General features: G+C 36.6%; 1 protein-coding gene across 9 annotated transcripts in view; it reads left to right on the forward strand.

Annotated features, from left to right (window-relative positions):
• NECTIN3 (nectin cell adhesion molecule 3) overlaps positions 1-12,425 on the forward strand; it is an 86,141-nt gene that overhangs the window by 21,191 nt on the left and 52,525 nt on the right. For all 9 annotated transcript variants that reach the window (XM_017807919.1, XM_017807917.1, XM_017807922.1 and 6 more), the window contains 3 exons: positions 5,672-5,968; positions 7,811-7,928; positions 10,769-10,920. In XM_017807919.1, coding sequence (XP_017663408.1) covers positions 5,672-5,968; positions 7,811-7,928; positions 10,769-10,920 — 567 coding nt within the window. The remainder of the gene's footprint in view (positions 1-5,671; positions 5,969-7,810; positions 7,929-10,768; positions 10,921-12,425) is intronic.

Here is a 12,425-nt window from a genome sequence, read left to right on the forward strand (position 1 = left end):
GACCACAATTTGCTTGATTAGATATATATTATAAAAAAATGCAGTTGTAATGGAGTAGGAAAAGTATTTGTCAGGCATACAGTGCTTCTGATCATAGGTTGTTTTTCATAGTTGATGCAGATGGTTACCATTGCTGTTAAGCCTCTCAGTGACTTGATATCAACCTCTGAATTGCAAAACCCAGCTATTATTTGCAAAGATGCCTTTCCATCCTGGTTAGCAGCAGCTTGGTTTACATGTACAACTTGGTAGCCCACCCTTGGTTGGGCTTACACTGGCCACAGAACTTACGTATTTTCTGTCCTTCTGGAAACCTTTTACTACGCTGAAATGTAGACTTGAAGAGTAAAAATACTGGGGAAGTAATGATTTTTAGAATATGCATGTAAATGAATAAGTTGTGAGCTTTGCTGGCCTGAGCTCAGCAATTCCAAGCTCAGCAGAGTCGTAAGGCATGGAATAGCTGTAATCGAAATTTAAAAGTTGATGTAACTTTAAAATCCAGCTTTAGTCTGACTGCATTTTCCCACTAGTCTAAAAAACTCTCCCGTAAGTGAGGAGAGAAAAGTTCCTGTCCTAGGGCTGAAACCGTTTCCAGTCCAAGCAGCACTACCTTTTTTCCTAGTCCCTAATCTGTTCCTCTTTAGCAAAGAATTAGTTTCCTTCCCATATGTAGTGGACATACTTCATTATGTAGTAGGTGCTTCTACACTGTGTAAGACAAAGACACTGAAGACAAATGGAAGAAAAAAATAACAAGATAAAATGCCCTTTGTTTTGCCACAGTGTACTGATCACCATATTTAGAACTTCTCTTATGCTTCTTAAGTGTAACAAACTTTCCACATCTGGTGACTTTGCTTGCACCCAGTTTTCTTTGTTTAGTGCCCCATGCTGTCTTAAAGAAAATGCATTTTAAAACAAGAGGTTAAGACAGCAAAAATATGAAAATGCTCTTAGGGTCAAACAGGTATATTGAACTTGTCTACAGTGTTGTTTCTTCAAACTTAACTGCGTTAAACTAGAGCAAAAAATCACGAATAGTTTTGTGACATGCTGTTTTTTAAAAGACACTGACCAAATGGGCCAAACTGGTGTCTTGAGGCAGAAGAGACTGATTGTGACAGGTCAACTTGCACAGCTGACATAATTTTTAATGTTGCCAACTTGAGTGCTGTACATGACTGTTTTAAATACTTGGCTTGACTCTGCTGTCTTGCCAAGTTAGATTTCTCAGCATGGATATCGATAAAAGGAGGTCTTGTTCTTCTGCAGCCTGGCTCTTACCAATGCTGCAAGTGAACAATGAGCTGTGCAGGTGAGTGTCAAAGGTGTAGGTCTGTCACCATGAATAGATCCCAGACACCCTCATGTAGAAATTCTTACAATTAGCAATCAGAAGAAGGTGCGTGTCAGACAGCATAGAAACTGGAGCCTCTCAGATACTTCTAATAAAGTAATGATGCTTAAAAAGTGCCTGAGATATACACATTAAGTATTACACGATATTCTGGGTCAAGAAAAAGTATCAAGTAGATAACAAAGTTATCTGGTCTGACTGGTCTTAAAATGAACGAACAAAAAAACCCCCAAAACCACAAAACCAAAACAACCTAAAAGTCAATAATTAAGGATTAATTATCCAATAGGATAAGGTACACAGAAATATAAAGCTGCTGGTTTTGAGGGGAGAGAAAATAAAGGCTAGAAATACTGTTTTGGAAAGAAGTTATTCAAGTAAATGTCAGTTGCAATGAAGAAGGAACATTCCCAGTGTCGTGCTGTTGCCAAGGAATTAGTGAATTTAATGGCAAGAGGAAATAATCTTGTTTGTGTTGTATTCATTCCAATTTTGTCCAGACCTCCTGTGCACAGTGGCAGAAGAAAAGTTTTAAAGCTAACAGAAACAGCTGAAAAAGGCTTATGAAGTATTTAAAATCAAGAAGAAACTTTGAGGCCTGGAAACTTAATGCAATAGGATTTAAGGCTCTTTCTTGTTTGAATGCTTTATTATCTTGGTTTTCTATGAAGTGTAAGGACTTGAGCAGTGAGAGGTCCATGTTGAACATAAGATGAAGGTAGAGTAAGTAGACTTAAATCAGGTAATGGTCATGAGTCAGTATGTGCAATTTAGGTGAGACTTTAAATATCTTTATAGCACAAATGTAATTCATACCATAATGTTGCTTTAGATTTGTGTGACTATTCTTCTAATTTACATGAATGAAATGATCAATGGGCAGTGACCTCTGTCCATTCAATCAGTGTATCTACTCAGCTGATGATTTAAAGGCAGGGAGGAAACCACCACTGCCCTTGAACTCTTACACTGTGGAAGCAGGACTCTTCTGATTTTGGATCTCTGTGGGATTGGTGGCTTCCCTTCCCAAACAAAGCATTTCACCATCTTTTTCATTTGACCTGAATAGAGCATAATGTTTCTACTGAATGGGTGAAGCAGCTTCTCTAATGCTCTCCCAGCTGCCTTCATGTGTCCACCACCACCACTGTGAGCAATGAAAGTCTGTAGGACATGTTTCAGTATGATTCAGGTGGCACTCTGAATGCTCCTGGGATAAAAGGGGACTGCTGCAAGAGTTGGTGCATGTAGAAGTTACACTTTCCAAAAAAAAGATAAGAAAAAAAACTACCACAAAAAGCCCTTCCAAACCCCTTCTTTTGGGTAATCCTTTATCCAAATGGAAAGTGGTATAACTGTTTCCCATCGAGAGAGGTGAGGTGCCAATGACCCCTTGTCATTATGGATTCATTTGCTGGATACTTCTCTAAATCCATGAATAAAACATCTAGAGAGGCTGTAGAATATATATATATATATATATATGAGATATGTATACATGTAAAATATATGTAATGTGTAAAATAACTAGCTGGGTTTCTGCTGGTTTTGCTTCAGTTGCTGGGACAAATGATAATTCTGAACGATAAACTATAGAAATAAGGATCCTAACTGCAGTTGCTTTCTGCTTTTTAGTATGTGGCTATTTAGTTATCTTGTAGTTGGTGTGTAGTCCAAGAATCATAATTTGTGGGAAGATGTGACAGTAGAAGCCTAAACATTTGTGAAATATAGAAAAAAACTAAAGCACTGGAACACATTGGATTGGGAATAAGTAGTTTACAGAGTTGAGTAGTTTTGAATAGTTCAGCTTCGTGTCTTGTTGACAAGTGTAAAACTAAGTATTACACAATGAACTCAAACTGGCTTATGTCACAAATTTCTGGTACCACTTGAGAAAATAGTCTTTTTTCCTAATAATGATAATCTTAGCAGAAAGTGGGCTTTTTTAATTAGTCTATCCTGCTCTCTAGCTACTGTCACTTAATACTTGTAGACTTCTAAAAGAAGAGAACTGAATAGTCTGCTTTAGATCTGGAGGTCTCTGCTACCTTAGTTAAGAGTTCTTGTTTACTTATGTGTCCCTTTACAAAGAGGTGGAAGAAAAATTCTGCAGATAGGTACTTTTTTTTTTTTTTTAGTCACAGGAATAGGATATATGAAACTTTATTTCCAGCTGAAATTCTTTGACTCTATATTGCTGGCATGAAACGCTACTGATAGTTGCTTATTTAATTGATTTCACTGTACAGAGATCTCAGGCAGGGAGTGATACACCAAAAATTAAAATCTTTATGCTTATAAAATTCTAAATGTAAATTTGAGTGTTTACATCTGCCTTTTATTAATACTACAGAAGCTACTGAAAATGTTACAGCTAGTGATTTGGGGAGAACAAGCATGGAAACCAAACTGTGGGTGAAATAACAAAGCTGTGTAATGTCAGGTCCTCCATATTAGGTTTTAAAGGCTTTTTTTTTTTTTCCAGATGATAGAATGCTCCAGGCTTATTGCAGAAAGCTCTAGTTATTGCTAGTGTTGGAGAGCAGGGAATCAGATTTGAAAGAAGCTCCATTAGAGATGCTTCAGATATAAGAGAGTGAGTGTAGAACTTGGCATAAAACCCCTGCTGTTGGTTTATTTACAGTAAGGTCACTAACAAATCACAGAGGGTAAGCATTCAGAGAAACAAAGTAGAAAATAATTTGCTCTCAGTATTGGCCCAAAAAACCTTCAATTTCACGGTGATTTATATTCTTTAAGCTCTTCCAATCATAGAACAGAAAAGACATTTTTATAAGGTTATCCGTTTAGTAGCTGCCTTTCCCTTTAGTGTAATTGAGCAAATAATAAACTACTTTCTTCAGACATGAGCAGTGTTAGATTGAGCAGAAAACAGTCACAGACTGATCCTGGCACTGAATTCACTCCAGCTGAAAGAAAATATTTGATACCCAGTTATCTTTGGAAGGTATAGGTAGTTGGAGAAGTATCTTGCCAGATGCGGTGATCTCTGCTCTATTTCTTCTCAAGTTGTGTGTGTGGCTCAGCTTCAACTTCTGGGAAAGAAATTCCATGAACTAAATTTTTCCTTCTTGTCCTGAAAGGCATAGAAGTTGCAAGACTTGTCTTTGCTTTGTGATTAGTGAGTGCTGGTCCACTGAGGTGGATTCTGAAGAATTATGGTGTGTAGGGATGACCTGCCCTAGAGGACTCCCAGCAGCCTGATAAGAGCAAGAGACAAGCATTATGTAATAGCCTGCTACTCTACTGCAAAACCTGTATCTTACAATATTGGTGGCACAAATGGGCTACTCTAAAAAAGCACAACCTTGGTTTGTGTCTGAAACACCAGATAGTATTTCTGGCTTAGCCTGCAACTGGTGGATGGCTTGTACAGGGCTGAAAAAAACCCCTGTTAAACGAAAAAGGAAATTTTTCAAAACTTTTCAGTCTGTGGCCCTCAGCAGTAGACTTGTACATAAGGAACTAAACTTCCTGTTAGAGTGAAGTATGTTGCCTAAATCTGCAAAATTTTGGGGTGGGCAGTGGTTTTACAAGGAGGTCACATCCTCCCATGTGTCTTGGGTGTAGTACTGAGTTCAAATTTTTTACTTTTATAGGGATTCATTCACAAAAATGTATTTATAGGCAGAATTTTATCCATAATTAAAAACTATTTCTTTGTGTATCAAAACCATATAAATTTTATATAAAATTACATGTACTTGTGCATACACATTAGATTCTATATTCAATGTGTGGTGTGTGTATACAGAATAATGCTTTTTTGGAGGTTGAATGTCCTTTGCAGCATGGAAGTCATTTATATTGTACTGATGAACAAAAGCTTAAACTCTTAATGTTGGGTGTTAAAACACTGAGGTAGCTTTGAAATGACATAAACTGGCAGTATAGATTAATACTTGAATGCTTGAAAAGGCAGCAGAATCTAAGCTTTTTGAAAAAAAAAAATGCACTGTAGTTTCAACTTAATATTTTAAGCTGTCTGTTGTCAGACACTACAACTGGAGCACTGTAGTTGGCGTTTTGGACCTATCCACACTGGAATTCCCTGTCAGTGCATTAAATGTAGTGAATGAACAGCTCCGAACTTGGATGAGCGGACAAAGGTGAATAGTGTCAGCAGGCAAAATCTTCATAAAGCTGTCACCTCTGAGCTTATTTCTGGGATATCTGATTAGCCTAGGCTTTTGCAAATGGATTATATTTTGTTTGACTCTTACACAGTGACAGTTTCAAAGATGTGGAGTCTTTCTTGTCTAAATTTACTTTTTCTCCCCTCCCTAGTTGAACCTGTTGTGAGCTTAACGAAAGGACCAAACCCTCTAATAGATGGTGCAAACTGGACATTAGCAGCCACTTGTACGGCAGCCGCTGGAAAACCGGCTGCACAGGTTGTCTGGGAAGGAGACCTTGGTAAAAGCGAAACCACCCCTACATCGTTAGCAAATGAAACAGTGACAGTTGTAAACCAGTACATGGTTAAGCCCACGCGGTTTGCAAGAGGAAGAAACATAACTTGTGTTGTGAAGCACCCTGCTTTGGAAAAGGAGATCCGATACCCTTATGTGTTGGACATACAGTGTAAGTATTCTGTAAGGTAGATGCTGCTTGGTGTATCTCTTACAACCACCCTCTTAATCAGTGTGTACCTTCCACAGGAAGGAGATGAGCACTTTCTGCTTCAGGAAAATGAAGGAAATGAAAACTACAGAAATCTAAGCTGTGATTGAGGCAGGTCAGGCAGGAGTAGAAACCTGGGATCTCTGTTTTGCCAGTAAAGTCATGAAGCTAAAACACTGCTATGTTTGTTTCTGTTGTTTGTTTTGGATATGGAATCACGGGTAAACATTATTATTCATGTTTAAAAATAAAATTCAAAAATTACTGACAAAATAACAAACTCAGTTGATCTGTAAGTTCTTTATAGTGTCTTAATTTCAGCAATAGTAAAAAGAATTGTAATAAAGATTCATGTTTGAGATGACAAGTTGAAAGTAGGCCTTATGGTCAGTAAGTTATTTTCAGATTAATCACTAAGCTTTGTCCACTCTAATTAGCATAAGGAAACAAGAACATAATACATACATTCTTAACATTTGATATTCAGCTTCAAGCTGCTCATATAATTCAAGTGTGTACCAGGCTTGTTTAACAAATGTGTGGCTTTAAAACACATGAAAATATATGGTGAGATGGTTTACAATGCTGCTTACCTAAAACCAGTTAAGACGAACTTTAGTTATGTGACCCTTTTTTTTTTTTTTGTTAGACAATGCATATGTGACCAAAACCAACTATTTTCAAGTTGTTCCTTTATTATCCTGTCTCAGCTTTAAAGTTCCTGAATCATAGAAGTTTGTCAGTTCAATTAGAAGAAATGTAGTGGCTGGAAAAAGTAGACTTGCTGTTTTGGTTTGGCTAGAATCTAATTTGGGTTTGTTTTTATTCGGTTTGGTAAAGAATCACTTATTTTGGCATAAAATAGTGATTAGTGTTGCTTTGTTTTACCAGTCTTGAAGTTTTAGATTGAAGGGCCATTGATACAACAATAGAACTAAAGGTGATTTTTTTTCCCATCATTGTCTCAAACAGTGAAGAAGAGAATAAAGTTTCATATTTAAAGTGAAATGAAGATGCAAATTGATCTTAAATATTTTTATCTGAAATTAGTGTCAAGGCATGTTTCAGAATTTCTAACAAAATTGTATAGTAACACAGCAGCAAGAGAGAAGCAATGTGTGTTCTTCAGTCTTCGCTGACACAGCTTTTGCAACTGCTCCTCCCTCACTGCTGTAGGAGTTTATACTAAATCATACTGTCTGTTCTGTGGCTTCTGAATATTTCAGCTGGGTGTCTCTGGCTTACCTGACATCACCTCCTTGCTTTTCAGAGCCTTAAAAACATAATTCTATGTATTGGTGCCAGTGGATAACTTAATCATTATAGCTGGCATCTGTGAACTTTTTGGTGATTTCCTAACTACCTGGTTTTTCCAAAGGCTGTTTCTGACCCTTTGCTGTATCTTTTTAGTGAGAAGTAGCTCTAAATTACCGTTCCTCACTTCCCAAAAGAATGAAATGGATTCTTTTCTTCTGAAGTCCTCTCACTTCCCCGAGGTGTTGTATCATTGCTGAAAACATGGGGAAAGTTGCACTGATTAAAACAACTTGTTCATTGCTACATATTATGCTGTAGCTTGGAACTGCATTGTGTTCTCTGTATTTTGGTGGTGCTGGTGGTCTTTAAATTAAAAACAAACAACAATGAAAGCACACATCTCACTTCCCCCCTCTGCTCCAAAAAAAGGAAAAAAAAAAAACAAAAACCAAAAAAGCCCCCTTCTGCTCCACTGATCTGACCATTAGACACAATTCACTATTAACAAAAAAATTGTGATTGATAGATGGAATCTTTTTTTGTCAGATGCCCCAGAAGTTTCGGTAACTGGCTATGATGGAAACTGGTTCATTGGAAGAGGGAACGTTCAGCTCAAGTGTAATGCTGATGCAAATCCATTACCTATGGAATTTATGTGGACCAGGTAAATATTTATATAAAGGGACTTGCCACATGATTCAAGTGGTATAATTGCTTAGCTTACAGTAAATGCATGTTTTGAAAACAAAGAGTATATGACTTATATTGGGCTGTAATGGTTTTATCCAGCCATTTAAAAGGAGAATACAAGATATGTGTATGTATGAATATGGGTGGGTGGATATCTTGTAAATTTATATGCCTGAACAGTTTGTCATTACTCTCAGGGTAAAGTCTCTTTAGTTTCTCAAAGTAGACTAAACTGTGTATGCTGCAGCATGTAGAACAAAGACCAGTAAGTCTAGTAGGGATCCAACTATTATTTTTTATTGGTTCTGTTTTATCATCACTGAGAGTAGATTGTAAACACTGGAACAGGCTTTTCTGTATCTGCATTTTAAAATCTGAAAATTACGGTTGAGATGGCTTACTGAATTACAGAATTTGTCATGTTTTTCAAAGTGCTCAAGTAGTTGCCAAGTCAGATAAATCCATTGTGATGGAAACTGCGTCTTGAACAGGTGTCTAGTAAAATAAAAAATTGAACATAGCAGCCACACTTCATGAATATATGAATTAGGTGGGCCCTACTCTGAAGTGTACTGCTTGGCTTTTGCAGCCATGGCTGTACTTTGTGCAAGAGACAAAGGAGGACAATAAAAGCAAGCACAGATAAGTCTTTCCTGTGAAGAAAAAAAAAAATAAATAAACTCAGCCCTTTTAGATTTACTTGCTGCCTGTAGAAAAGGAAATAACTTTCCCAAGGATAGTGTGAATTTATGTGTAACTGTTATAGTGGCTTCTCTTGGGAAATATTTGGGAATATATATTTATTTGAAGCTGTAATCAATTTCCCTACCTTCTCAATGGTGGATATAACTTAATGTAGAGGAAGACTAGTCATGACGTGGATTGAAAATGTTGTATTGATAAGTTTGGAGTTGCTTGATGGCAGTATTGCAGGAAAACAAAACATTACTGTAACTGACTCAATCTTAAAACCAGCCACTGAAATTTTCAGAGTGGCATGGCTATGCTAAACTAACTTTACTAAAATGTGTACTTTACCTACTGCTACAGTAGACTGCCATCCCCATCCCAGGCTTAGCTCAAAATCAGCGTGATGAGAAATTTCAACACATAAAAATTCCTATGCTCAGAAAAGCTTGCCAGGCTGAACAGCAGTACCACTTGTTTCTTCAGATGCACTGGGTTCTCAGTTCTCTCATTTGAATTTGAGACATATGTAAAAACTAATCAATACTACCTCTGTCTGAAATTCCAGAAGAAATAAACATTTAAATACATTTAAAGCACTTCAAACTCCAGAGGTCACTTTTATGTCTCCTAAGGTTAAAATGGAACCAACTCTTACAAAAAAGCTGATTTTTCTGGAGCAAAACTAGGGTACCTATTTGAGCAGAAACAAAACCTATCAAAGAAGCTGCAGTATTGGTGCATGAGGAGCTTCAAGTGTGTGTGTGTGGGGGGGGGGAAATCCATGTAAGAAAAGGGTAGCTTGAGTATTTAAGGAACCAAAAAGTAGCTGTGTTGAATTGTGTGCTGTCTTACTGGTGTCAAATTATAGTAGCTTTTAGAACTACCATACCAAAAAATGGTATCTCTTGGAAACAAAGATGACACTGTACTTGCTGGCATAGTGATATTTTCATGGTCAGTAATTTTAAAATGTTGAATGTATGAGAATTTTATTAGCATAGACCTGGCAAACAAATTGGCTGTTTTATAATGTTTCTTGAAATAAGTACTTCTGGTACTAATGAATTATGGAGTATGTGCTTGATCACTTCTATCAGCTTTAATATGGCTGAGGCAGTTCTGGGCGATAATCACAGCAAAGTAGTAGGAATGTTGTCTTCAACCTACATATGTTGGAGATCATTTTTGCTGTTAACTCTGGGGTGTTTGGTTTTTTTAATTGAGTACTTATTTTAAGGTGTTGGGTGGCTTTTTTTCAATGCTGTTTATAAAAGCACGCTTTCTAAATGCTTTCAAGGTGCTGTGATCTGGTGAGCACATGCTTGCATATTGATTTAGGCCTGGTTAGCTGTTAATAGATACTTAGATAAAACATGGGATGCAACAGCATGAAATTATACACAGGTGTTTAATGGGCAGTTGGCAGCTCTGTTAAAATAGTTTCAGTGCTTTTGCCCTTTCCCCTTTCTCACTGTGTTTACCCAGTTGTTACTGCAATCTCAGACAGAGTGGTACAGGGAAATGATAGAGCTGGAAAAGCCAGTTGACCAGAAACAAATTTTTTTTAACCAGTTGTTTCTCCAAATGTTCTCCACATTCTGTTTCAGTGCTGTAATTTGGATGGAAAAGTGATGGGGGATGAGAAAAAGCAGGTCAAGAGAGGGGGAAACTGCTTGAACTCTTGCTCAGAAATTCTAGTCAAAATGCCCTGTAAATTAAGCATGTATGGACAGAAATATTTATTGCGATAGCTCAACTGGATGCAAAAGAACAGGCAGATAATCCTGACAGCAGTATAAGTCCTTCTTAGTTAGACTGTTAGTTTTTAGAGCTTGAGTTGGCTTGTTCCTTCAAGTTCTTTTGAGATAATGTTTTTTAACTGTAGTAGTCTTCATTTTTAGACAGCTTGCTAGTGCCAGCAGACTTGACATTTAAAGGATTTGGCACAGAAATTAAAAACTAAATAAATGTTCAGGTGTACACTGAGAACATCCAAGAAAAGCCCACTGACAATGTCAGAGCACAGTGAAAAGTTCACTTTACCGACTATTATAAATATTATTTTAAAGTGTTCTATTTAAACTAGTTGTAAGATTCACATTTGAAATATAACTGTTTTTCTAGGTTGGATGGACAGTGGCCTGAAGGATTGCTGTCTGTCAACAATACTCTGCAGTTTAGCAGCCCATTGACTTATAACTACACTGGGACTTATGTCTGTCAGGTGACTAATTCACTTGGTCAGAGGAGCGATCAGAAGACTGTCTACATATTAGGTAAGTCTTACTTCTCAGCAAAGACAGTGTGTTAACTGTGTTTTGGTCAGTGATTGAATTAACAAACTGAAGAACCAGTTGATGCATGAAATATTTACACATTTTGTGTGAAAACCTATTTGAAGTATGGATTTAAGAGCTATAATACAATTTGGGATAATTAATAATTAAAAACATGTAGTAGAAATTCTTAAAGTTGAGGTGCTTCTGAAATTATTACTTTCTCTTGGTAGGTGAACTAAGATTTGTTTCTTACACTGTTAACCTGTGTTTGACAAGATACATTGACAGCAATAAACAGCACCTTGTCTGTAATAAATGGAAAAAACGGATGTTGTCAGGAGGTGATGAACTACATTTAAGAAAGTCAAAGGTGCTCTTCTTTAAGGAAGTTAGGGTTATGTTCTGAAGGTGTTTCACATCAGTTACTCATCTCATTTTCTCAGGATGCAGATATCCAGTAATCATGAAGTTAAGTATCTCATGCAGAACTTGCTGATCTACTTTAGTATAATATAGCAGAGGTGTGTGACTGTTTAGCATCACTGCTGTTGGAGCCCACAACCTTGTATCTGTTAACACAGTGTAATTAATTTTTTACTATGACACCTTCTTTGTGAAAAAACAGCATGACTTATGGTATATATGAATGGTGCCCTACAAGTGTGAAAAAGCTCTCCAGGTTTCCATAATGGATTAGGAAAATTAGCTAATACGTAGCTTGATCAATAAATGTTAATGTCACTTTTATAAGGAAGATAATACAAACATGAAAATTAAAATCTTTTCAAAAAGTTATTGACATTTGCTGTTTTGATAAGGGAATTAAGTGTCAGAGTGCATGCTGGCATGGATACAAACATAGATGACTCCTTAGTAAGAACTTCAAACTCAATATGAACACTTAAGAGTGGAGATGAGAATGAGAACTTGAAACTAAAACTTAAGGTCCAGGATGTTTGAAGCCACATCTGTCAGAATTCATTTTTGATAGTTGTCTGCATCTTTAAAACAAATTATGGAGTTGCAGTCACACTGGCATACTAGCTTTCCACAATGGCCTACATTGTAGTTAAGTTCTAATTAACTGCCTAGTTAATGACCTAGTTAACGGGAAACTTCTAAGTAGTTTGAGACAGTGGAATTATTTGTAAACAACTTAATAGCTAGAATTTTATACACCTTATATATATAACTTATATAAAAAAGTTAAAAGATTTCAAGTTAGGAAAGTTACTTTTGGTGAGAAGTTACTTTTGGATGCTTGGTTCTAATTCTGCTTCTGTGAGGAAGAATTCATTGCTACATAGAAGTCTCAAAACAGTAACAAAGACTGGCATGTTTTAAGAAGTATCAAGTAAAAAAATTCAAATATCATCATTAAATAGGGTGAAATATTTGCCTGGATTGTAACACTGAAATACACTTACTCAGAAAATAACAGTACCGTTCATAGCTGTTTTCAGCCCTATTCTAATTCTCAGGAATGGGGGAAGTTTTTTCAA

Source organism: Lepidothrix coronata, unplaced genomic scaffold, assembly GCF_001604755.1.
Source record: "Lepidothrix coronata isolate B3197 unplaced genomic scaffold, Lepidothrix_coronata-1.0 Scaffold21, whole genome shotgun sequence".
Classification (NCBI taxonomy): domain Eukaryota; kingdom Metazoa; phylum Chordata; class Aves; order Passeriformes; family Pipridae; genus Lepidothrix; species Lepidothrix coronata.